Below are 27,554 nucleotides of genomic sequence, written 5' to 3'. Positions count from 1 at the left end.
CATCCTGAGAATGTGACTCAATAATCAACTTTCTTTCTCCAGAACTGTTTCCTGCAACTTTCACAATTCTCCACTTTGCTGCTGTAAAGGTCGTGTTTAGAAAATAAAAGACTTGACACAAACAAATCCAAAGAAAAAGATGTTTATTTGTAATCTATATAGAAATGATGCAATGTGCATCTCCAAGGGGACAAATGTGAGACAAAAATACTTTGGTACACTTGAATTTCCAAGTAGCACAAGATTTTTACGGACAAAGCAGCACGGTACTGTGGTGGCTCCTGCACAATGCTTCATGATAACAATTCCGTCAGATTCTGTATCGAACTGTGCAAGTTGTTGCGTCATTACTGAACATTACGATTATTTTAAAATTTGACAGAGCAAAGAATGCCATTGCTTCAATGAATATTGCACACTGAAAAAATGTAATCCAGGCTCACAATGTAACCGATGTTTAGAAAACAAATTGCTGAGTTCTCAGTAAAATTAATTAACCAGTGACGGCGTTTATATGATGTACAGTATAAAATTGTTACAAAAAGGCATATGTGATTTACAAACAATTCAAATTCTACAATACAAATGCCTAAACTGAACATTAAAAACTAGAATCCAGTGGTAGTTCTGCAGAGCGCGTCTGCTACTCAAATGAGCACGATGGAGAGAGCTGTTAGGATGTTTAGAAAAAAGGTTTTACTTTTTTTTTTTAAAGTGATGTTCTCACAGATCCTACAATTTTTTATGAATCAGAATGTTTGTTGTCAGATTTCTACTCTATTTTTGTCATTGTCTTAGCAAGGAGACAACTAGATACTGTATATCAAAGTTTTACAATATCAAAAAGTTAGAAGCTAAAAATATTTTCTCCTGAAATGTGTTGCAAATGTAACTGCAAATACCTTGCAACAATAAAAACAAATACTACAATAAAGGTGAAACAACATATAAAGTGCAAAGAGAGGTTTTGATAAATGCACTGGGACTGACTTGTAGTAGTCACACAGGCTGTGTACAAATACTCTAAAAATGCCACTTCCCTTTTCTCCTTACTTCCTCCTCCTTTGCTGTTTTTCTCTTTTATTATTTTGTCTTTTGCAGATGGATCTTCTTATGGATGCATTTCTCACAGTATTTGGCCAAGGCCTTGTTCAACTTGTAACTTAAAGGACATAAAGCAAAGATTAAAACACTATACACTGCATATTGCCACTGAACGTGTTGCGGATATGTACTCTGATAGATGTGGGTGGCTCGTGGTACATTCATTTTCACTGCAGGGACGAACAACAACAACAAGAGATTAGAAATTAGCTTCGGCAACCAGAGTGCCACAATCACGTGAGGGTGTTTAGACGTTTTCTACCTTTTACACAGTTATTAATTATTACTCATTTAGGTTACTGAATTTATGTGACGTGAGAATTTTCTTCTATTTTACCCCCCAAAAAAGCAAATTCCTCATCTCTCCGGAATCAACAGAAAGGTAGTAAACATTGAACATGATCTATCTTAAAATACTGCCTAAACTGAGATCAGTGCCAACTACAGCGACAACAATTGTAACATCAACAATATTGATAGAGTAAAAAATAAAAAAAAAAAATTACAACAATAATATATAATTCTCTTCATAAAAATCAAACCAGAGTAACTCTAACGTGAATATATTTGACAATGTAAACCTACCAATTATCAATGTTAGCAAATATGATAATAACACAGAAAGCACATCAATCTTTATTCCTCTCACAGAGAGCGCTCACATCATTGTTTCTACAATGGTGTGGGTGGGCTTGATCAAGCCATTGTTCCCGTTTGGGTCCAGGGGCTGTGTCAGCTCGCTGCCCTTCAAGTTGTATTCTTTCGGGCGAGAGCTCACGCCTGACTTCGCCGGGGCTGCCACGGCTTTGATCCTCTGAGGGAAGGAAATGAGAGATTAGATTAATAATCATCAGATACTGCGGCGGTTTAAGGCTCAGTATGACCGTTATTAAATTTAGAAATGGCAAACGTCATGCAGCTCTGTGTTTGTGTGCACGTTTTAACTATTAAAGTCATGTCAATCTAAAACATATTTAAATATATTCACCATGCACAAAAGAATAGTTTAGCATGTTGGGGAATATGCTGGCACTGTCATGTCTGTATGCTTAAGAAGCCAGCAGCATTTTAGCTTAGCTTAGCATAAAGACTTAGCCTGGAAGCTAAATGACTGGAAGCTCAGGGAAAAAGCCAGAGTGGTAGCCTAGCAACCTCAAGGTAAAGACAAACAAGGACCTTAAAGGACAAAGGACCTCAACAAAGGACCTCAACTGCCTCAATGTGAGCCATGGGAGTAACGTTAGCCCAGCTAGCACCGCAGCTAGCGAGCTAATCTGCAAGCATGTTTAGGCTATTGCCAGCTGTTACAACGTTAACTAGTTTAGCTAAAAACACTGACTGTTGTTTTAAGAGTGTTTATTTGAACAAACATGGTACCATGGACATATTTTAGTAGGAACCGATGATAAAATATGGTAGCTAGTGTTAACTAATGTTAGTTACCATTAGCTAGCATAAACAACCATTATGAAGGAGAACTGGATACAGCTTTGGATGTAGACGTCGATTCATTCCTATGTAAACTGCCCGTTTGCGCATGACGCTGACTTTCCAGAATAAAATTATCCAGTAATGCATGCAGACACAAGCATGCTGGAGATGTTCGGTTTAGCCTTATGCTAACTTTAATGGGGATAAATTTATTTAAGCACGTAGCTCCTAACAAACAAATTTGTTTCAAATCCCGGCGCTCTTCCTCGCGCCTAGTAGGTGACGGGATGTTAGCGAATGTTAGCTAACATCGGCTTCAGTGACCTTCAGTGGAGAGAAAACGTGCATTTTAGTATCTTCAGTTTGAGGGAGGATTTTATGTTTGATAAATATAAGTTATATTTTCATGAATATTCATAATGAATACAATGTCATATTTTGGATGGAGGTTAGCTAAGTTAGCTACAAATTTTTGGTTTGTTTGTCTCATGATCATTTTTGCATTGTTCAAATCGCTATTTGTCTAAACTAAGTTGAGACGAAAGAATAAAGAAACATGGCAGGTTGTTTATCAAGACAGTTTCACTATTTACCTTCTTCAACAGTACAAATAGATCAGCTAATCTTGAAACCAAACTACCGGCTTAAGCTGTCTCAGCTGACTCGTGTTTTTTCACTGATGTTTGTACAGATTAAACAAACTGGAAAAAAAGGAGTTAATTAGCGAGCTTAAGAAGTGATGATAGGTGGATTCTGATACTTTTGGACAGAGTCAGGCTAGCCGTTACTACTGCCTGTTATCAGTCTTTATGCTAAGCTAAGCTAACCATAGTCTGGCTTTAGCTTCATACAGATAACTCATTGCAATAATCAATAGGTGTATTTCGGAAAATTTCAAAACAATGTTCACTACAATTCTTACTATCATTAAACATCTAAAAGTAAAAATCTTATTGGAAAGGGGACTTTGGGACAAAATCGTATCAAATGGCAGTTTGTGGTCCAAATTAATCAGTTTGTGGGTTTGGTTGGTTGGTTGGTGAGTGAGCTCACCTCGATCAGGGGTCCCTCAGACTGTAAGATCTTGATGACCATCACCATGGGGATGCAGATCATGGAGGACAGGGCCAAACACCAGCCCAGACCGATGGCCCAGTCAGGGTACTCATACACCTTGTTATAGGTCAAGGGCTTGTATTTCACCAGGGAGAAGACAAAGCAGCCCTGCAAAACAAACACATGCTTCTTTTAGAACAAGTTGTTCACGTTCTATGACCTTTAAAACTACCAACAGGTCACATGTCTCGGAGTCGGGACTCCCATAAAATAAAGTGACACTCCAAAAAGCCGCCGCTGATCTCTCACCATGCAGAGGACAGGAGTGATTATGGTCCAGCTCCATTTCATCCATGGGTTTGGTCTGTAGCCAATCATATCCTCGACTCCATCATAGAAATTATCAACGCCTGTCCAACACACACAGAAAATAAAAAAATAACATGAGTTTGAGCACGATTTCAGCAAAGACTGACAATAATGAACATTGCACATAATGTAACATCAGTCTCACGTGTGTTATTTATTATTGAAGAACGACCTTCACATCTACCTTCAGATATTAGTAGGTTTATGGCCCCTTTATCTCTGTTGTCAGTTCTAAACTGCAGCACATTTCCACTGTGTCATGTACCTTATACTGTATAAAGTATAAACAGTCTCGTTTTAACTATCTCACTAGGTCATCATTTATCTTTCCTCAGCATTGACTGTACTGAAATATGCGTTTTACTGCATTGTTTAGTGGACATGTGTGAACTTTGTAATACACGTGTCTGATTTGTGCTGTTGTGCACTATTGTACATATCAACAATGTTGTTTTATTCTGCTTTTAGTGTCGTTTTAATGTCTGGCGAGAGACTACAGATGGAAATTAGCCTGCCAGCCTAACTGTGGATTATTTACGTTTTTTGTCCAGTTGATTAATTAGCATTACAGATGATAAATTTACAAACAAACTAAACTAGCAAACAGCGAAGTGCAGGAACTAGTACGATCCTTTGTGATGCTGTTACAATAGCATCTATTATAACAGTAATGAAATAAAAACTGCTTCCAACATTTTATTTATTTAATTATAAAGACATTAATCAACATCTCTGTGAAAGTGCCACTGATACCTAGCTGGCTAATTTTCAACAACAGTCCTTGAGAGAGATGTTTTGAAGCTGAATATCTCTCGTGAATCTTTACAGCCAAGCAATACATACCTTGTCATAGGTCGCATATTTCTATGAGCAATGAGCACCTCAACCAAAGAGCGATGTTCCCTCCCCTACATATTTTTCATTTTAATAGTTTTTAGAGGCCAAAAGAGTTTAAATTATCCAATAATTCACAAGAAATATGCAAAGAATTGAATGAAGACTAGAAAAATGTGTATTTCGTGTAGGAGAAATTCTTATTTCATTATTTTTCGTTATATCTGTTAAAGCCCCTGGCTTGGTTTCTATATATGCTTTGTTTGTACACACAGAACCCTGTGACTCTTAATAAGAAGCTGATTGAGAAAATATCTTTATTCATCCTGCAACTCCTTAGATTTGTCTCGTGGATAAAATGTTTGGGCCAGTTGTTAATCTAAGTAAGAAAAAAGTGCCTTGCAATTAGGATGGATTTATTTTTGGGTTTAAGCTGAGGTGTCATTTACACTGGGGACATGTCCCAGCCTATTTTTGAAATGGCTGATTTAGTCCTTTTCTTCCCTTTATTATCTTTAGCTAACATTAACCTTACTGAGTTGAGTCTAATTTTATGGGCAGTGATATTATTGTTATTATTGTCAGCTGGGCTGACTGACGTGCACTGGTGTTCTCTACAGTTGATGTGATATTGGCATTGTTTGACTGATGTGGTGTTGCAGCTGTGGATGTGATGGATGACTGTTACTTGCGCTGTTGATGTTTTGCGTTTTATGTTGAATATTTGTGTATTGTTGACTCTGTGACACCCTGAGCTGTGTCTGTTTGATGCAGTTTTTTCCCCACTGGTCATTATGGTGTACTCTGACCTCATACCAATCAATAGCACATATTGAAGACTGTTTAAAAAATGTTTTTCCATCCCTTATGTCCCCTTATGTCAAGCACTTATGTCCTCACCACTTTTCATGCCCTTTGATTTAAAGGACCATTTCTAAAAGGACTATATTTGTTTCTTAACTCAGTATACTTCAGTGTGGGACAGTGTTACTTGGAAAAAATATTTCAAGATATTTTGGAAGAAGTAATTTGTGTTTTTTTTGGTCGTAAAGGACATATTTTATGTTTATATTGAGGGAATATTTAGTGTTTATTAAGTGAAGAATATTTTAGGCTGTGAGAATATAGCAGATTGTAAAAACTGTAACGAGCATTTCCTGGTAAATCTGAAGGGACAACTGTGTTAACCTGGTATAATTGTCTGGACTGACACATTTAAGGATTATTCAGATATGAGGGGTTATTCCTGCCATGGTGTTATTGCCTGTGAATGTTGAGGCAGTGAGACAAAGTTATGGGCTGACTGGACAACAGTTTGGAGGAATAATAAGGGGAAAGAGAGCCGAAATATCAGGGTTGGAAAGAAGCATTTATTCTGAACCCCTTCATCTGAGTCTTGAACAGTTGTTTGGGGAAACATACTTATATTCACAGCCATAACAATAAATATATATCATATAGTGGCTGCATGTTTGGATGATTGGATGATTTATTGCAATTAAAAGAATCAGATGGCTTCATGCAGGCTAAACTAGAAGATGCAGTGTTGCTTTCATTTCATTTAGGATTTTTCATTAGGCTAAATGTTTTTTCTTCATTAGTAAGTAAGATTTGATATGGTGGGAGGCAACCCTGGCTAGCCAATCACAATCTAGCGCGGGATCACTACCATCCCCACCCCCCCTCACCACGCCCCTGTAAGCAGTTAAACATATTTATTACTGACAGAACCACAAGGACACCTTTGTTTACCACCAAAGAGATCATTTGTGCTTTTTTCCCTCCAACTCTTCTGCATCATTAATTTGAAAAACGACACACTCAACTCAACAGAAACCTGTCGTACAGAGTGGTTTTCCACTTACCATAAACCCAGGCTACAGCAATGCACTCAAAGAATGCAACCCACAAAAGGCACACACCACTGGCTGCATAGTAGTCAAAGAGTTGAAACACATACATGCCACCCTGGAATTAAAAAAAAACAGAAAAACAAAAAGAAGAAAAGCTGCATTAATTATCTCTCCGATGTGTGTGGAAGGAAAAGAAAGTCACAGAGATAGACGGGGGGTATTAAACCAGAGAGGAGGGGGGCAGGAGGGTGTTGAAAGCGACGCACAAGAATGCTGGCGCCCCACCAATAGAGGCAGAGTTCAACAGGTGCTGAGACGTCATCGAAGCGCGGTTAACTGCTAAACGGAAAACGACATTCCGAATTGTTCCATTCAGACACACAGGATGTGAGTGGTGAAGGTGGTGGGAAGCCATATTTGGTTGTAACAATGCAGCAGCCGACAGGCAAGTGGAAAGTCTGGGTGCGTTATCTCTGCTGCTGATCCGAATACACGGGGTCTCTTTTCCTTTTCTAAACAGGGTGAGCAGCACAAGTTAAAGAGACAGACTGTTTTGGTGTGAGTTGCTGAGTTTTGGAGAAATGTCTGCCATCTCTCGGATGCAGTGGGACTAAATGGAACTTGGCTTCTGGTGCTTACAAGTGCCAAGAAATACTTTTGGAAAAACTCAAAAGCAATGTCTCCTTCCAAAAATCATGACCCGGCTACTCATGAAAATCCACAGAACCTGTTGTGATTAACCTGGTCACAATTTCTGGAAGGAAACACTGGTGTTCAGCTTTTCAAACACATTTTCTCAGAAATTTGATCACCCCAAACGAGTGCCATTTAATCCCATTATATCTTGGCTGATATCGCCAAGCAGCTCACACCAAAACAATCTAGATGGATAAATAGTACTACAATTAATTAAGTATTTTTGATTTTGGGGTGAACTGTCCCTTTAAATTCTACTCCATATCCTAATTAGAGGTATGTATTTGGATCAACAGCAGACATAACACACAAAGATTTTTTTCTCTTGCCTGTCAGCTGCTGTATTGTAGCACAACAGGCCATGAAATCAGGTATTTTTGATTCTGGGGGTGAACTTTCCCTTTAGGAGCACACAGACCCCCAATAAGAGATTAACTTACTTTCGTTACCATGGCGAGTCCCAGGAGATAGCTTATGAAACACATCACAGCTATGAAGATCTCTCGTCGGTAACCCTTCCTGAGGAGGGATGGATATAGATCCACAATGGAGGTGATCTGTCCTTCCACTTCAACAAACTGCGAGGACAAAAGCAACTATTAACACTCAGAAGCAGACAGTAACAAAGTAGAAATACTTTGTTGTACTTTTCTGGCACTTTTTTTTAACATGTACTCCCTATATTTTAATGCAAATATCTGTACTTTCTACTCATGTTCAAAACAGACTTTTTACTTTAGTTTCAATGCATTTGGAGGGAATTATTGATTATTTTTATTTTGCATTATAAAAATGATGATCCCTTGATGTATCCGTCAATGCATATCATGGACGTCAGACGTAAGAAGAATAAAATGACATAACAAGACATAACAAGATGAGCACTATGAAAAAGACAATAATGTAAATGACGCAACAAGGTGAAAACGACAAAACATTACGAAAAATTACATAAGACGTAAAAAGACATTTTAGAGCCTAAACTTTTTCACTTTTACTTGAGTAAAGAAGTTGTATCAGTACTTTTACCACTTTTTACGCAAGTCTCTGTACATCTACTTGAGTTAATATTGTTAATGCGAACTACTACTACTTAAATTGATAGTGCCTTTAAATTAATTTTTGAGTAAATTGATGGCAGTAATGCAAATTGATGCAGTTAAGTTCTCTTACATGCTTTTACAAAAGTAATTTGAAGCAATTTGTTAGATTTTACAGTTAAGTTCTCGTAGGGGGGAAAAACGTCAATGTCTCTTTCTGTGTGTATGCAGCTCTTGTTTTGCCTGCACCAACCAGTGATTAGAGAATGAGAGCTGTCTTTGTTGGCCAGTAATGAGACTTTAAACAGGGCTCCTCTCTGCAACACTGGTTTGTTGCTACCAAGACACAACAGAAACAAAACAACAGTGAATCACTGTCTCCGTCTCCCCGTCTGCGTCTCCTGCGCTTGCTCCCTCGTGTCTCCGAATTGCCTCACCAGCTACATAATGTCATAACAAAATTATGAAATTGTTGCTATTTATCCAAGCCTTTATACACACAGTGAGAGAACATGCTCCTTTGTTGCGCAGAAAATTCAAACAAAAACCCCTTACATTACTGTGGCATGTATGTGTGAGGGATGTTAACAATATATAGCATTCAGGGCTACGAATCTGCATGAGATTTATGGTCAAAAAGTGCACCCACGCACACACATACGCACATGCTGCCACTGGCACCATTTCTCTCATGGAAATAGCTGCATTTACATGTGCTCAAATTTAGAGCATCGGCCTGATCTCGCAGTTGGCTGAGATGAGTAGCCGGCCATGTGCAGGACTGAGTTAGCACAGGAGTAGAATTACACTTGGAGGCAGGAAATGTGATATAGCCGGAGAATCCCTCGGGCGTACACTTGTGTTTTGTCTACTTAGATTATCTTCTCTTAATCAAAGATCTGCCTCCTATCAAAAGCTGGATGGCTCACATGCAAGCTCTTATAATGACTCCTGCGAACTAAATGTCTGGCGTACGTCCATGAAGTTCCAGAAAGTTAATTTGTGGTACTACGGGGCATTAAAAGGGCTATAATCCTCACACAGTGCGGCCGAGAGCGGTAGTAAAATGCCTTTGTGGGAACAGGCTGCTTTTCCTGTCCGTCAGTTATCTGATACCTTGGAGACGTTAGATGTGGATCAGAGAGACACCAAATGTGTTTTACACATTGGGGCTGGCAGGAGCCAACAGTTAGCTGGCAGGAGCCTGTGTGAAATTAATGGGCAGTACACTGACTAACTCTTCTGTACATAGCCTGACACGGCTGTCATTGTAGAAATACTGACCTGGCTGTCGAGGCCCAGGAGCAGCAGCATGATAAAGAAGAGGATGGCCCACAGGGTTGGCAGCGGCATCATGGACACAGCTTTAGGGTAGGCGATGAAGGCCAAGCCAGGACCTGAAAGGAGAACATAAAGGGGATGGGCGAAAGGGGTGGAGAATGGAATTAACATTTCTATCTGGTTTCAGCTTGGACGACATAAGGGGATTGGAAAAATAATGTAAAGATTGAGCTAGAGCGGCTGAGCGGGGTCTGGCACTGACAATAATCTACAGGGAACATGATCCAATATGTGCAACAAATGAGTGTTTATTCATTGCCGGCTTTATGTGTTGAGTGGCTATTGGGAGATAAAATCCCATTAGATTGTTTTCTCATGCTCTAATGTCATGTATTTGTTTACTTTACAGGACAAATATCAACCACCCAACTGTACATATTGTCTCTTTAACACTGTACATGTTACATAACCATTTATACTGTAACATAAACATACCATTCTACTGCACATAGCATTTAACATGATCTATTTATACTGTACATATCATAGTTACATACTGACACATCATAGCTGCTTTAAATTTTGTATATTGTTCTCTATATATTACAGTTATATCCCTTTTTTATTCATATATCTTTATATGGATGTTTGCTACTGTGTGCGCTATCTGATAAGATGCATTTCACTGTACTGGTACTTACTGCGTGCAATAATAATAAAGTGTAATCTAATCTAATCTAAACTAAACTAAACTAAGCAGATGAGGATTTTAGTAAAGCCAGGGACCAATTCAACAGAAGCATGCGAAACAAAGTCAGCAATCACATTAACTAGGGTTTCAACTGAACAGCTGAGCGAACTGCATCTCTATGAAAAAAAAAAAAAAAACAACTGTCCTTGAATTTGTGAATTTTGTTTCTGTTTTTGTATGTGATGGAACACATTGTGTCCATTAGCATGCCAACACAGTATTACTGTCATTTTCATACAATTGGCTCTTTCTAAGTCCCATACCTTCTTGCTCTGCGCTTGAACAAAAGTTAAGCGAGCTTGGTTTCCAGGGCAATTTTTTTTTCCCCAGGAGAGCGAGTCATGACATGCCTTGCCCCTGGCTCTGATTGGCTAGTTGCTAGGGTTGGATAGGTTTAGGCACAGGGACTGAGATAGGGTAGGGTTAGGGTAAGAATAAGCCAATCAGAGGTAGACTAAGGCAGGTCATGCCTTTACCATCCTTGGAAAAAAAAACAAAATCATGTACCCAGTGGAACCTCAGTCCACTTTCTCTGTTCCTGTTTCCTGTCCTGAAATATGCTATGTGCTAGACTCATCTATGTTGAAAAGAAAAACTCATTTTGAAGATGGCTGGGTGACCTGTAAACATTTTAAGCTAGCGAATGTTAGCAAAACACTAGCTAACTAGCTAGCTAACAACAGATTAACGAGCTAGTAGGGGTTTCACAGACTATTCGACTATCAAAGCAGAGTCGACACTGTGCACAGTTGTACATTGATTGTTCATCAGTGGTTTTAGAAGAATTTAAGGTATTTAAATAAGAAAAGTATTCAGTAAATCCCCACGCTTGTCCTGCATTCATTAGCTGGTTGTATTTGTGACCATTTTGATGAGAAATAATTATCATTGTTATTGGGTGAAAAAAATATATCTCCACAACTAGTCACCTACTTTTTGGTAGCTAGTTAGATAGCATGTTTGGCTAATATTAACTATCAGATGTAACTAGCTAACTAGTGACTGACACAGATTCGCTTGCTATTTAGCTAGTGTTTTGCTAACATTAACTAAGTTAAAATGTGACTATATGTCACTTTTGCAGGTCCCCCGGCAACATTTTAGCCACCTTTAAAACTGTGTTTTCTTTTCAACAGCTAATTAATCTGTATCAATCTTTTCTTAGCTAGTTACATCCGACAGTTAATGTTAGCCAAAGGTGCTATCTAATTTTCTAGCTAATCTACATCAATCATTAGCTTGCTAGTTAGCTCGCATTTTGCTAAAATTATCTAACTTAAGATGTGACTATATGTTGCCTTTAAAGATCCACCAGCAACATTTTTTAATCATCTTCAAAGTTTTGTTTTCTTTTCAAGATAGATGCGCCAGGCACATAGCATTTCTAAGTACAGCAAACAAGAAAGGAGAAATTTGACCAAGGTTCTGCAGAAAGGAGAGGGACTTGACTATATTCAAGTTGCAGTCTTAAAGATAGCAAGAGTTTAATTTTAACTGAACAGAGCGAGCATGCTGAAAGAAGACGCATCTCCTCCACAGTCCACATATAGAGAATAAAGGAAGGCAGAAACAGAACCGGTGGCGTCCACCTCAGGAGATCCGCAGCTTGTTAACAGAACTGGGCTTACAGTGCAGTGCTGCTGGTCAGAAATATCACCTCAGGGTGCCAGTGCACATACAGTAGAGTACAAACAGTATGGTGCCAATCTTCTTACCAATGTCCCCTGGTCAAAAAGATGTAAAGCTACTAAATGACATGAGCATTGAATGTGGGACATGAGGACATCTGTAATAATAATGATGATGGCCCAGTGCAGAAGCGCTTTAACACCACAGTTCACTGTGCAGCTACAACACACAGCGCTTAACCAATGCAATGTAATCTGTCGTCAAAGGTGGAATACAATTCACACTGAAGTAACAATTCTGTTTCTTTGAGGCTTTTATTCAAGGAGTGTGCAATTGCCGATACCTCTACATTTCAGCATCATCGTTTCCAAGACTTAAATAAATAACTTAAATTACTTCCCCTCTTTTCTTTTGCTTGACTGACACTTTTGATAAGCTTCCAATTATCTTTTTTTTTTTTTTTTTGTCGTTTGGCAGCAGTGCCCACCATCACTACTGCCATCACCTTGGACCCTCGTACCTGACTCTGCCACATCGGCAATGTCCACCCCTTGTTCTTGTGCCATGAAGCCCAGGACGGAAAATATTGCGAAGCCAGACACAAAACTGGTACCGCTGTTGAGGCCTCCCAGCAGCAAACAGTCCCTATGTCACACATATGTCATGGAGGTTGTTAATGAACACAGGTGGAACCGAAGTTCCCATTTTCTTTTCACGCAACCGTCTCTGACACGAGTTGCTGTCACTACTACAGTCCCACTTCCACCCCAGCGGAAACACAGCTCACCTGTAGCAGTTGTATTTGTATTTGTTGTAGCTCCCCAGTGATGTCATGGCTCCCAGGCAAATGGCATAGGAGAAGAAAATCTGGGTTCCTGCATCAATCCACACCTGATGAAACAGAGGAAGAGGTTCAAGTGAATCATTCACTCTCTTTTAGCTCCGTTTTTGGTCTCCACCCACTCTTGAGGGAAATTTCAGGCTCGTTTGGTGCTAAATGGTACACTTTGTTAGCTAGCTAGCCACTAACTATGTCCGTCTGCTGTTTGACCCTGAGTAGGTAGTGTACAGTTGAAATAATTAACCAAAACACACGGCAGGAAAAACAAAACAAATTAGCTTAAAGGACCAAAGTGTAAGATAAGGCCATGAGACTACAACAGGGGAGTGGATTTTCACTCCTGTCCCTAATCCCAGAATCGATCATTAAACTAAAATTCTGGCCACATCTTAAACATTGCTCTCTAAAGGAACCGTGTTTACAGAGAATTAGCGATGTGATCCATGTGATGCTCATATATAAATATTGCAACCACTCATTACAAAGAGCTATAGCGCAATAACAGTCACCACAATTTCCACAAGAGCAAAGACTCCACAGAGTGTAATGGTGAAATCTGAAACCTCATGAACACAATGTACTCTGTGAAACATAGTTAAATCTCATCTATTCCAACACCTCAGCATTTGCACAGGACACATGGAGGACATGTCCTCTTGGTTTTTATATAAATCTAATCTCTCGTGGGAAATTATGTAATCCAGTTACATAAGAAACAAAAATCTTTTGTATGTAAAACTATACATCTGCACTACAGGCAGTTAAGTTCTAAGTGATGGATACCACATCAATATCTGTCTGCTAAATATGAAACTACAACCTGCATCTTAGCTTAGCTTAGCATAAAGACTGAAAACAGCTAGGCTGACTCTGTCCAAAGGCAACAAAATGCAGAAACCTTCTAAACTAAACCAGCTAAACTACAGGCATGCTAGTGGTATCAGTCTTATCATCTTACTTAGCTAATTTCATTCAATGTCAAACAATTCCTTTAAAATCTGGGGTCAACATAACAGAAACACAGGAGATGAGGAGCTCTTGATCCTACCTCAGGGTCTTGTAGGCGTGTCAGATCAGGGTAAAGGTAAAATTTGATCCCTTCGGCTGCCCCGGGCAGGGTCACTCCACGCACCAACAACACAATCAGCATCACAAAAGGGAAAGTTGCTGTTATGTACACCACCTAGACAAGACACAGAGGAATTATTTGCCAAAATACTGAACAGTTAAAGGTTTATGACTCATCATTTTTATGAGAAGAACACTGCTCCCTCAGTTCTCATTTCTAACTTAAGGACACATTGTTCTTGTCTGAAAAAAAGGAGGTAGGCTATGGTCTGTGAACAGTGCAGACGTCATGATGACGGTTTGAGACGAAGTGCGTGTCCAATAGAGCACGAATTGAATCGCTATCTGGTTAAATATTAACGCAAATCATTTTTCAACAGAGAAACCTTGCATTAATACGAACATAAGCCAGACAATTGTTCTTAATAGGGTTAATAATTTTCCTCCCAGTGCTCCTCCTGTTGGCTCTGGCTGAGTTTCTGTCCCGTGAACAGAAACAGAAAGAGGACTAAGGAGCAGCAGTCATCTGTTTACAGCCGACAGTGAGTCTGGCCAGCAAGTTAACTTCGAGGACAGCAGAGGCTTGTGTCTTTAAATCAACCAAATTAACTGCCTTCCAAGCATGTGGATTTTCTCTGAGCAACAGTGTTTTGTCACTGATTTGTTGGGGTAAAAAAGTAAAGGCCAAACAGCATCCAGGCAACACAATAACTACAGGATGTGTCTACGCCTCAGCACTCACTTTCCCAGTGGACTTGACTCCCTTCCAGATGCAGAAGAAACAGATAACCCACACTGCCAGGAGACACAGAGCCAGGTCCCACTTCAGGGGCCCTATGTCCTCAATCCCGGTGGAGATGCTCAGAACGTTGCGTCTGCAGAAGATACAGAAACACACAGCAGGTTAGAGGCAGTTCGTGGCAAGTACCAGGTCAAGTGACATATAATGGATAATGTACAGGAATCTGGTCATTGTCATGAAATAAACCCTGACAGGGTGGTTTAGGGTCTTATTTTGGAATAATGACCCATTCACTGTACATTATCCTACTTATTACACAGCTACTTGCTTAATTAAAGAAATAACAGACCTTAGAATGCCACAATTGACCAATCAGAATCGAGTATTTACCAAAGCCATGCAATAACTTTAGATTATGACTACAAAAGACTAGAGGTGTGACAATACTGAAAACTCAAGGTACAATAATTCTACAATACAAAGTCCATGATACAACATTTATGACTAAACTAAAAGACAAAGAAAAATTACGGTGTAAAAAATGTTAATAATAATAATTAATCTCGTGCATTTTTTATGCAAATTTGTTTTCCCTTTGAACACAAAATGCTTCTGCTTTCCGTCTTAAATAAAATAAAAGTAGTCAGCCATGACTTGAGCACATGCAAAAAATTGGCACGAACTGTCTTTTCCCTATAACTGCAATGTAAAACTGTTTAAAGCAGTCCAAGGTCCGTTATTTCTGTATAACAGATTGTTGCTATGAAGAACCGACTGTTGCTATGGATGCTTTTATGATCATAGACTCTGGAACAATAAAATCATGTTTAAATTAATATTTTGTGTCAAATTATTTATTTTTTAGTAGGAAGTCATGCCATAAGCACAATAATGTACAGTGAGCAGGTCATCATTGCAAAATAAACCCATTCAGGATGATTGAAGACCTGTCTGGGTTTATTTCTCAATAATGACCTGCCCACTGTACATGTACATGTACAACAAAAATTATTTTATTGCTCCACCAGAGTCTATGATCAGAACTGCATCCACAGCAATAGTCTGCTATTCAGAAAAAAACAGGCCTTAAAATGTTGTCATTAACCAATCAGATCTGAGTATTTACTGTGACAAATCAGAGTAATAAAATAAAATAAAAAAATAAAATCAACTAATTAACCATGTAATATCACAGTAGATATTGTCACAGTCCTGTATAGTATTTAGACATATTTTTATTGCGATATCATGATATTTGATACACTATTAGATCCCTACAAGAGACTGATTGACAATAAAAGTAGAAATAAAACATAACAGATGACTTGTCTTTTCTGTGCTGTTCTGCTGCTCTGGCCTGCTCACAGTCAAAACTAAATCCTTAAGAAGACTATTTGGAAAAGCTTTAAGCCTTTAAGTGTCTAATGCTGCATAAACACTTCTGATTTAGTGCCGTTTGTTGTGATGAATTGTCAGCAAATTCAAACATGTAACAAAGCCAATCGACAATAAAAGTTTACTTTGACAGCTACGGTCAAACTTTGAGGAGCTGCACTGAATGAAAGGTTCTGCACAAATAAAGTTTATAATAAACTGGAAGAGAGCTGAAAGTAAACTGTGCCTTTTGTGGGACCTGTGCCTGTTCAAACACATTTACGCAAGCAAGATAAAGAGGCAGTGTTACTTTAGTATATTCCCATGTGTGTCTGTGTGTGTGTGTTTGTTAGGCATGCTGACAGTAACCGTACTCACTCCCAGAACTCAGTGACAGGGGAGGTAAAGTTGGTGATGTTGGCTGCGAGCCACAGGGTCTTGTTCTTGCGGACCGTGTCCTCTACACAGTATTCTGTGTTCCAGGGCTGCTTGCATTTTGCCCAGGGGAGCTCCGGCTGAAAGCACTGAAACAGGTAGTACAGTCCCCAGGCCAAGATCACGATGTAGTAGATGTTCAGCAGAGATACGATCACAACAGAGGCATAGCCAATACCTGGAGAGGAGAAGGAAAGGAAGAAAAAAGGGTATCAACTGAAGAACTCAAGACAGAATTTAGTTACTTTATCTGTGAAAAGCGAGGGGGGGGGGGGGCGGTGGTTAACAAGAACAATGTTTCTTTTAGTTAGAAATGAGAACTGGGAGAGATGATGAGTCACAAGTCTTGTCTGTTTCTTCAGCATTTTGTCTGATATTTCATTTGTCCTTTGTAGGAGGTGAACATTAACAGAAACTTTCCCATTTGTGAGCCTTTTTTGGTTTTTTTCAAATTTTTTTCAATTATGCTTTTACTTGTGTGATAGCTTAATTTAAACGTGATAACTGTTTATCTGGTGAACCTGTCACCTATAGACACATCCAGCAGAGTAACATTAGCATTCATTTAGAGTTGTTTGTCTGGCCTCCTGATGAATCTAAGTCCAGTATTCACTCACTTTTAGCTCCTTTTTTGGTCTCCACCAACGCCTGAGGGAAACATTTGCCTCTTTAGCTGCTAAATGCTCCACTGTGTTCACCAGCTAGCCGCTGACTTTTTCTGTCTAATGTTTAATTGTTGAGAAGGAGACATTTTAACAGCTTTTTCAGCTGCTTGCTGTGACAGAAAACAACATTATGAATGCAATGAAAGTGAACCATACTCAAATCACTTTGGGTTCATCACTCTTGTTTTTTTAACTGATCTTCGGTCCTCAATTTACCGAAGTGGATGTGAAATTATTCCGTCTGTACATGCTGTTTCTCCCTGCTGCTTCTCTGATGTCTGACCTCCCTCTCACTTCTCTGACGACTTTTTCACATCTAACGCCTCGAACTAAGGTTTTACAAGGACAAAACTAGAATTTTGATGAATGTTGGCGCAATGGAAAGGCAAGCCAGTGCGTTTTCTGCTTGTTTTATTTTGTTCCTATCAAGTTTGAATGAAGATGACAATGCTAACTAGCTAGCTAACATGTTACACGTTACCCTCAGAGACAATTTCTTTTTTTATTTACTGCCACCTACTTATCTGCACGGATAGCAACTTTGTGCTGCTTGTTAGCTAGCCAGTGCAGCTAACCTGTTTAGTCAGTGACTCTGTTTAAAACAGTTTCTCCAGCTGCTCCCGGGTCTTTGAACAGTTTCCTCCTTTTAACTGTGTAACTGATCCTTCCTAAGTCCCGCCCATATTTTCTCTGTGCTCCAATAACAGCTGAGCAAGCTTGGATCCTCTCTCAACTGCTTCCTTTTTCTGTTTTATGTATTATGCTATACATGCTAAACTCATGTTTAAGATGATTGCTGGGGGATCTGCAAGAGCAACATATTTATATCTTAAGTTAGCTATATTGTTTGCAAAATGCAAGCTAATTTAGCTAGCATTTTGCTAACATTCACCAACATTATCTAGCTAATCTACACCACTAGCTAGTTAACTCGCGTAATGTTTACATTAGCTTAGAAGTAAATATATGTCACTTTTGCAAGAAAGGACAAGGATGACAGAGGTACTACCAAGCCTTAACTCCAGGGTGTGTCTTGTTACTGTAGGCTGTGGTTACAGGTGCAACAGAACACACTTCTGACCACACCCATAAATGAAACTTCCAACCAGAGAGGGCGGTAAAATGCTTATTTTCAGCCTGGTGTTGAATTGCTCTTTAAATGAGAACAATTAAACTGCTTGTGTGAGGCGGAGACTGCTACTGAACAACTATAAAAGCGGATTATCTTGGCCATAAAGAACAACTAACTCTTGATTAGCTTCCCATGCTTGACTTTGCTATCTACTGTTATAATGTCCTTAGTGTTTTTGGGCTATTTTTAGATGACTTTGCCATGAACCTGGTTGCAGAAATCCCCGGTACTCTTCCACTGCTCAGAGTATTTTTAAACTGATCATCTCTGTCGCCCCCACCTCTTCGTTCCCACATACCAAATGCAAACTGATAGACAAGTCGATGCTGTGACCGGTGTGTGTGTGTGTGTGTACTCGACCGGAGTACAGTGAGTAAACTCGTGAAATCTCCGTGTGATGAAGACACGTGAAGACAGGAGGAGGAAGGACAATGGGATGATCTGTGATTGGCCAGTTCTGAGGCCACTTGTGGACTTTCTCTGCCGTGCCAGACGCAGCGCCAGATGGACGGACAGCAGCCTCAGCGCTCTCTGAATAGCGGAGACCGTCAGCAGCTGCTAGAGATCCGGTGCCGCGCAGTTTCCTCTCTTTTCATGTCACTGCCCACAACGCGTGCGAACATAAGTAAGGGTGTGACGGCAGCTGCTGAGGGTGCGGTGCCTCACTGCTTGTCTACAGCTGTCACTCAAAGGTAAGAGGGGCTGCACCTCAAAGCACCAAGAGGCCCCAGGGTGTCTTGAGAGTATCAGTGGCTCGTGGTGATCTCAGGTCAAGAGTCCGGCGAGAAAACCCGACCCTGACAACACTGTCACTTAAGACGTATAGTATTTATAATAACAAGTGGATCTGCACTGCCGCTACGTGTCAACAAAAATTATCTTTTCATGCAGACCTGCTGCGTCAGACTGTAACCATTGCTAGGCAACTTGCTGTTTTTTTTTAACTAGTCTGTTTCCATGGCAACCAAGAACTCATCAATCCATTATACACACCAAATCTGCAATCCATGGATGACTTAATGTGTTGTTTATGAAGCTGACCCTGGAATTAAAGTGCACTAATATCGTTCTTGTTTTCTCTATGATACTCTGTGTTCAGTGCTCTCAATATTCAGATTTACTGAGCTGAGTGATGTCGTTTACTCAGCACAAAGCAGCCTAATGAAGTAAGACTGGTCCAATTACACGGGGGGGAGGAAGTAAATCAGGGCAGAATTCTTGCTTGGACAAATGAGGCTTTTACTGAGCGTTAAATATTAAATGATCTTGTCGGGGATGATTTGTGCTGTGATGCACAGCCTCTATTTTGGTGTGTGAGCATCAAGGGTGGACGTAACGCATTAAAACAACTCACATTATGATTATTAAATCATTTTTTTAGGGATACTTGTACTTTTTTCAAGTCTGTAATTTTTTATTCTTAAGTATAGGGTTGGGTTTAATACGGGGTATATTTTAGGTTCTGACTCTTTAAGTGTCTGCAATCTTACAAGCGGAAACACTGAGATAAGATAGCGTTAGCTAGACAACCACAACAATGGTGGTCTCATTTCTGGTTTCTTGAATACTTCGGGGTTTACTCTGCCTACTTTACTGTAATGACAGCGAAAGAGTATCCTGCCTTTGAAAATCATTTTGTAGCATAACGTTTTGTGGCACAGCATTCACTAAACTGAGGGGAAGACACACAATTTGTGCTATTCACCTGCTAGTCAAGCAACTTAGCAACAGCTAAGCAGGTTACCTGAAAATAATGCTAGTCTAACAAATTAGTAACACAAATGCATTAAGAGATATCAAGACATGCATGCATATAACTCGCATGTTTATAGGTAGCCAGGTTGATATATGATAAGTGTTTGTGGTAAACTGTTAAATCTGGAACTAGTGTGAGTGAAATTTGTGCAGGAATTAATAAGCAGAATGGTAATTAAAATTTCTTAATGATTCCTTTGGAATTGTGGAATCGATTCTGGATGCCAAACCCAAGTAAAGTATGCATTAAACTATGTAATCTACTTAGTTACTTTAACACCATAAATAACTACTGAGTAGGCATCATCTGCATTTTTGCAGCCAATAAATCTGAAAACCATATATGGATTAATAAAGAAGAGGGTTGACGGTAACACTGGCCAGAACAGCAAAGAGTTGGGAGTAATTAAGACTGAAGAGTTACAAAGTAACTAATACTCGTAGTGGTTTTTAAGAATATACTTTGTAATTCAGAGGTAGGAAAAACAGTGTACAAATACTTTGTTACTGTGTTTAAAGAGAGTTTTTAGGTATCTGTAGATAGTTTTAATGCATTTGAGGAATTATTGATTATTTTTATCTTGCAACATTGCATGCTGCCTTCCCAACATAAAGACATATTTTAACCAAAATGCCTGGGACAACATAGAAAAGATGATTTCTTGGTGTATTCATCAGTGCATATCAAAAGAGTGTTAGGTTTAATTAGCTTTGCACAGAAACAGCCGTTAGAAATGTCCTTCAGAAGGCTACTTTTTACTTTTATAGTTTGAGTACATTTCAGAGGCTGAAGTTTTTCAAATTTACGTGAGCAGAGTTGTTTTTTTTCTTACACACATATCTGTGTGCATTTTTGCCACCTCTGTTGTTCTTTTGTTGTATTTTTCAACACAGGTAGTTTTACCTGTAGATAACCAATATGTCAGTAATGTAATAGTACTTGTACTTGAGTAGAGTTCTTCAGTACTTTTTGCACCACTGGTGAGCATGTGCAGCCCTGATGTTTCTTGAACGTACCAGTGAAGATGGGGCAGAGCTTGGCCCAGCAGGTGATCCCTCCTTCAGAGGTGTACTGGCCCAGTGCAACCTCCAGGAAGAACACGGGCAGGCCACCTCCGAACAGGAAGATGAAGTATGGGATGAGAAATGCACCTGGAATAATGGACACAAGAAAACAGCTCAGAGTAAGACATCTTCTTGCTACGATCACCATTTTGTTGGCTTAGCACTCAGTGGCACCTATTTCGTATATCTGCTGCTGCCTACCTCCACCATTTTTATAACAAAGGTAAGGGAATCGCCAGACGTTTCCTAATCCGACAAAGCCTCCGGCCACAGACAGGACAAAGTCGAGCTTACTGGCCCACTTCTCCCTCTGAGGAGCCTTGCCTTCGGCCTCATCCTCGGGCCGCGTGCCTGGGCTCTTCCCCGGTGAAGGTTTCAGGGTATCCTTGTGAAAGTCCTTCAGGCATTGGAGTTTCTCTTTTTGTGCCATGCTGTGGACAGAAACAAAACAAGTAAAAGGACACGTAAGATGAAGGGAGAGACAAAGACAAAGAGGTGAGTGGGATAAGACACAGATAGGGAGGAGCATTAGGGAGATAATGCTGTCTCCTGATTGCGTTACTGCATGCTGTGTAACCACTGAGTACGAGATATACAGTACGATGTTGCTAATCTTGCTAATCTGAACTGAACTGATGCATGGAGGTCATTCAGGCTGGAGAAATGGCTGGTGGGGCGGGGGAGAGTGATTTGCACTGAAACAGAAAGCAAAACCCTTGTGCAATGAAAATTGGTGATAAAATACAAATTCCAGCATTCCAACAGTGCAAATATCCACTGTGTTTCTTTATCTGCCTCAATCATTCATTTAATTCAATCAGTCCATCAGTAAATAAACAGAATAGTCAAGTTTTATGAAAGAACATCTGTATTTTATACATATCATATTTTTGTTGCTGAAGCAGGACCCAAACTCCCAAACTGTGGCGACAGAATGTCCACATTCACATCATGTGGTTCTGTTTCCCAGCTTTACTCTGTCTCTACTCAGCAGGGGGCACATTGTCACCAAGGGAAAAAGGAAGGGGGAATGTTTGGACCTGATACACGCCTTTCACAAGACCTCGCCTGACCCTGAGCGAAAGTTTTCTTCTGGCTTTCTTCTTATGCTACTGTATCAGCAACAAGTCAGTGCTGCCGTAGTCCAAATTTAGAGGGGAGGAAGATATCCCTCTGCATTCCCAAAGCCCTGGCCGCACGCCGGAAGACACGACAGCTTAGGTTGGCTTGAGTGTTTACACTGTAAACCGCCTTTCCAAGAAAGACAGGATTTGTTATTACTGAGCGAGGTATCCTATTTCCAAGCATGAGCCAAAAGAGGAGAAAAGAAACCGTAATAGGACAGGAATAGCTGAGTAAGACATGCCGAGACTGAGCGTGATTTAAGCTCCCCGCTGAAGAACAAAAGAGGGACAATGAGAGAGCTATAATTAATTGTAAGACATGAGATTAATTGTAATGCTAGTGAAAAAGGTTTGATCTTCTTTCAAAAGCGGCATCAAACACGTTCTCTTCACCGGACTGTTCATTGATCAGTCCATTTATTGGTTCACACAGATTGTTCATTTGTTTGATAAAAAAGGAACAAATTGTACAGAATGGCAAGCCTCTAAAATATTAACCTTTTAGTTTTATTCCTGTATAAAATGAAATGTAAAACTGCAGAAATTGAATTAGGACAACAACTCAGTGCAGAGTAACAATCGTTGCAGTGATAATAACTTTCCGCACTTCTACCAACAAGCACATGAAGAAGAAGATTCCCTGAAAGCTCTTTACATTCCTTCTGGGAACTATGTGTCTGCTCGTTTCATCAACACTTCAACAACAATCCATCCATCCATCTCCCTTGTGAGTGTGTGCACACAGTGTCCCATCATTTTCTGGGATTTCTCTCTTCCTGTTATGCATGACAAGTCAACTTGAACCGCGTTTCCATTCTCAGACCTCCTTACATAACTGGATCAGTTCGAGCCCACTCTGTTTCTCATCCTGTTTCTGTCTCTCTCTTGATCCCCTTTCCCCCGTTTTTTTTTTTCTTTTTTTTTTTTTTCCCTCTCTCTGCTCAGCGTATGCTTTCACCTGCGCACATGGTGTTAGGAGGTTGTCTAGCTGCCAGATATGACTTAAGGCAAACTGTCCTTGGGATTTAATCCAAACATACTTGGGTAAAAATTCATTAAACACAGAAAAGCATCTAAGCACAAGACTGTTATGAAGTACAACTGAGATCACTGACTTTTTCTAGACATCCTGTCAATATAGATCAGAAAAGTCAACATTAAAATCTATTTATTTAACCTTTTAACAAACAAATACACTTTTGGACTATCTACCAAAGCATTACACTTCTTTTTAAGACAACTTTTAAGCTCATTCATGCAGACAAACTTCATGCACACCCTTTAAAATCAAGGTTCCTTTTCAGCAAAGCAGTTAAGAAAACTTACATTTCCTTCATGGCTGCGACTATGTATAGAGTTCCTCTCTCTCAGCTGTCACCATTCCTCTGTACTGAATGCCTTTATGCCGACACGGGTCACAAGAAGTGGAGCTGACAGCAGGGCCCGCCCCTTGGCTAAAGACAATTAAATCCAAAGTAGAGATTGGACGCAGCCTCGCTGTGACAGACAACTCAGGTACCAACGTGGGAGACTGTAAATTTCCACTTCTCACTACTCCCTGCCCACAAACATACATACAGCCAAGCGGTGGGGGGGGGGGGGGGGTGGGGGTGAGTGTGAGTGTGGCACACATGCAGTCACACTCACACACTTCTTATTCATGTTGGAGACACAGAGGACAAGTCAGAGGGGAGAAGAAAGGCAGGGCTGGTCCAACACTGGGGGTGGGGTCTTGAATTATGATCATGGATGAACTGAAGGCAGCATTGAGAGATTCAGTGCCTTTTTTAAACAAAAACATGAAGCCCACTTCCAAGCATCTTTGTCTGAAAACTATTCTTATTCCCACTTGCGCTGAGATAATTCCTGGTATGCGGGACATTTCAAATCCAAGCCCTCCTGTTCTTTCATGACATGTGGTTTGTTATCTTGGAAATGTAAACCAGTACAGTATCAGCTTATAACAACTCCTAATAAGGTAATGAGTCTCCTCTGCATGTCCATGGTCTGTTTGGATACCAGTCACCGCTCTTAGAGCTCACAATGGCTGCACAAATGGCGGCATGCTAGAGTCAATTAAAAACTGATGAATTCCTCTGTAGGATTTGCAGAGTTAAATGGGGGACAAGGATCAGCCAATGACTAGCTGTCATTCAAACACAGACCTTTGACACGTCTTAGCTTTGCACGATGCCATAATCCCTCATATTTTGGTCAGTGTCATGCTCTGTGTATGTTCTAATTTGGTTACGTAACCCTCGGCAGACGCTGTCTAATGTATTGTGAGAGAGACCACAGGGTTTGTGTTTTGAAGGTAGATGCTCGCATCAGACAGAAAGCCTGTTTCATGTGGGTCAACTCATAAAAGAGTTTCCCTTTAATAAAGAGAAAAACCTCCTGGTGTTTGTTCATAACTCACAGAAAGCTTGGGGAGAAGGGCTTTTGTTATTTGAATGCATACAAATTTTCTTGACAGTTTTATCCATGTAGCACCAGATCATAACAAAAGTTATGTCGAGGCACTTTTCATGCACAGCAGGCCTAGACTGTACTGTTTGTAACATTATTTTCAGAGACCCAACAATTCTCATCACGAGATAGTAGGGAGGAAAAAAAGCCCTTTTAAAAGGCAGAAACCTCGAACAGAATTAGACTCAGTAATGTGGGCAGCCATCTGTAAATATACTTTTGAGTTGAACTACTTTTTCTTTCCTGAAATGATCTTAAATTTCATGGTATATTGTAAAATGCTGAAAATAGTTAAAAGATGTTGCAGGGAGAAAAAGCTGTAAAAGAAACAAAGTATAACACAAACTAACTAGCTAGCAAACCTACATCAATCAGTAGCTAGCTAATTAACTAGAAGTTAAACTTGCTAACTAGCTAGCTAATCTATAGCAATCCTTAGCTAGCTTGTTACATCTGGTTGCTAATATTATTGAAACGCAATAAGCATAATACATGAACCTAGACAAGGCGTTGCCGCTCAGCCTTGCCTCCAATTTTCCCAGTGGCCACTGGTGGTATTGCAGTGAAAAATTCCCCTTCGGACCAAACATCATTTTCCCCTTATAACATGTAAAAAAGATTTTGGTCCACTGCGGTTTTATATTTGTAAAACTTTCTGCCAGCTGAGAAAAGTGATTAAAAATCTGTCTATGGCTTGAGTGGCAGACCACCATTGAACCTTACTTTAGGAAAACACATGAGTGGTAGTTAATGGCGAGAGTCAAATGATTTTTCGATCCCATTTGAATTGGACACTACTGCGCATATTCAGTGGGCCATATAACCAGTAAGTAAACCCTGGAGCGAGTGATGTCATGGCCTCCAAAAACTGTTTGCTTTCACACTGGGATGTATTCACACAACAAACGGGTTTTGCTCGCTGTGTGAGATGAGAGCGTTTTCACGCAAAACTAAATTACAACAATCCTACCACAAATTGTGACTTTCTTGTCTTGTAAAATTCTCTTTTAAATTGACAAACATAAATTTGTGGCACAAGTCGAGCAGGAATAAAAAAAACTCTGTCACTGTTAAATACGTTCATATTGTTTCTGAAAAAGGTCCTATGGGGCACGGTAGCAAGGAGTTACTATTACATCCATGTTAACACACTAGCTAGCTAGCTAGCCAAGCTGCATCAGTTGTTAATGAGCTAGTTAAATTTGATAGCTAATGTTAGCTAAACTAAGCTAGCTCAACTGTTATTGGAGCACTGAACAAAAAGTGTTGAGACAAATGAAAGGTCAATTCTATTATATTGATTCTCTCATGTTTGTAGTTCTTTGATCATCCCTGTTTTATAGTTTTTTAGTGTTTTATTTTTTAATGGCTCTGTAAATCACTTTGGTCAACTTTTGTGCTCTATAAATGAACTTGACTTGAAAAGCTATAAACTTTTTAAAATATATATATATCATGAGAACATTTCACACTGAACTATTAAATGAGAAAGTCACATTTAAAAAAAAAACAATAGTGGCTTAAAAGATTGTGAGTGTTAAAAAAACACACTCCTTATTTTGCATGAGGCATTTAGAAGCTCATCCCTGTTGCATATTTCCAGTTTGACACCAGCAGTTAAACAGGTGCAGTGACCCCTCAGTTTCTGTCCTATCGAGGGGACGGATTGGGGTTATTAAAGGACACACGTCAATCAATCATGGACTGGATGGGGCGGAGACAGGAGAAGTAGGTTAAGTATGTGCCGGTAAGCACAAGATATAAGCTAGTAAACGTCTTAGCTCATCAGACTTACATCAGCAGACTCTCCTCTAATAAGCATAAACATTCATTCGCTCATCCATCCATTCATTCATTCATTCAGTGGACGACTTGTGGGTGTGGAGGGTGAAGGTGCACCCGAAGGAAACAAAAACCAGACTCCCCTTCAGACAGACTCACACACACAGGCATCACATGTCACTGTGAAGCCGGGGCGCGCCTGAACGCATCACGCTAGACCTCCAAAAATGATCAAACGAGAACTCTTATCAGCTATAAACACAGGAAACCGGTTCAAAGGCCAATCCAGCGCCTCCATAACCAAAACAGTAATTACTTTAGTCATTTTTACGATTAAACCCACATTTTCTTTTTTTTTTTAGCGGATGCATAATTTAAATAGTGAAGGCACAGCCAAAAAAAAAATATATAGCAAATGTGATGTGTTTATATCAGAAAATAAAATATATCAGCGTGCCTGCCGTCCAACATCAAAACACGACTTTCACATTCAACATTACAGTGTTTTAAACAATAAATAATCTTTTTTTAAAAAGACAGTTAACGAGCTAATGTGGCTTTTCTGTTATTCTATCTTACAGTTACTTTAAATAAAAAAACAGTATTAACCTTATTTACCTCATTTACGGTTTACCTGTCCTCGTTTTACTAAGCAGCCTGTTGTTCCTTGTTTTGCAGACCTACGTTTAACGCTGAGCGAAACAATTTAATCTATTTGTCTGTGAGACCATTGTTTCTATGAGCTGGTGCGCGTTTAATATCAGTTTGAGTGGAAAATCACCAGCTTCTCCTCCATGCAACAACTTCTTAAAGCGACAGCCGCCCTCCGTCCGCCCTTCACCTGCTCCTCTCATCAGTCACTCGTTGTAATATAACTGGAAAAATGAATTACCGCTTCCTGTTTATGCTCTAATGGTATTTATATTGATTTGTAATCACTTGCGAGGTTTGCCAGTGACCTGCAAAAGCGCAAACAGTGAGGATTAAGCAGACAAATTCACTGTAAAGTCTGAAATTACTCTACGTAGATACTTTTTCTATCACTTTCTGATGTGATT

At 39.7% G+C, this 27,554-nt stretch overlaps 1 protein-coding gene across 3 annotated transcripts; it reads right to left on the bottom strand.

The window, feature by feature from the left end:
- Window positions 1-126: 126 nt before the first annotated feature.
- Window positions 127-27,286, bottom strand: LOC146325086 (sodium- and chloride-dependent taurine transporter-like). 3 transcript variants are annotated; one of them, XM_084720877.1, is made up of 14 exons: window positions 27,115-27,286; window positions 21,323-21,552; window positions 21,074-21,208; window positions 16,448-16,682; window positions 14,696-14,828; window positions 13,934-14,068; window positions 12,832-12,935; window positions 12,565-12,689; window positions 9,668-9,780; window positions 7,784-7,921; window positions 6,660-6,762; window positions 3,901-4,001; window positions 3,589-3,759; window positions 127-1,918 (listed from the first exon to the last, which is right to left on the bottom strand). In XM_084720877.1, exons 1-14 carry the CDS (start codon window positions 27,117-27,119, stop codon window positions 1,763-1,765), a joined length of 1,884 nt encoding a protein of 627 aa, XP_084577003.1. In that variant the 5' UTR covers window positions 27,120-27,286; the 3' UTR covers window positions 127-1,762. The 3 variants fall into 3 exon arrangements, with proteins under 3 accessions (XP_084577003.1, XP_084577004.1, XP_084577002.1); XM_084720878.1 differs by having other exon boundaries at window positions 27,131-27,282; XM_084720876.1 differs by lacking the exon at window positions 27,115-27,286 and adding an exon at window positions 23,572-23,705.
- Between the last annotated feature and the right edge of the window lie 268 nt (window positions 27,287-27,554).

The sequence above is a fragment of the Lutjanus erythropterus genome, chromosome 6 (assembly GCF_056507025.1).
Source record: "Lutjanus erythropterus isolate fLutEry1 chromosome 6, fLutEry1.hap2, whole genome shotgun sequence".
Taxonomy (NCBI): Eukaryota; Metazoa; Chordata; class Actinopteri; order Lutjaniformes; family Lutjanidae; genus Lutjanus; species Lutjanus erythropterus.
The sequence above is the reverse complement of the archived record's forward strand: the minus strand, read 5'-3'. Positions and strand labels throughout refer to the sequence as shown.

Excerpts from the sequence above, each read along its gene's own strand:
- LOC146325086 (XM_084720876.1), bottom strand. Across the intron at positions 12,690-12,831 it reads TACAAATACAACTGCTACAG|GGACTGTTTGCTGCTGGGAG; the intron begins GTGAGCTGTGTT and ends TGTGTGACATAG. Across the intron at positions 4,002-6,659 it reads TGCTGTAGCCTGGGTTTATG|GCGTTGATAATTTCTATGAT; the intron begins GTAAGTGGAAAA and ends TGTGTTGGACAG.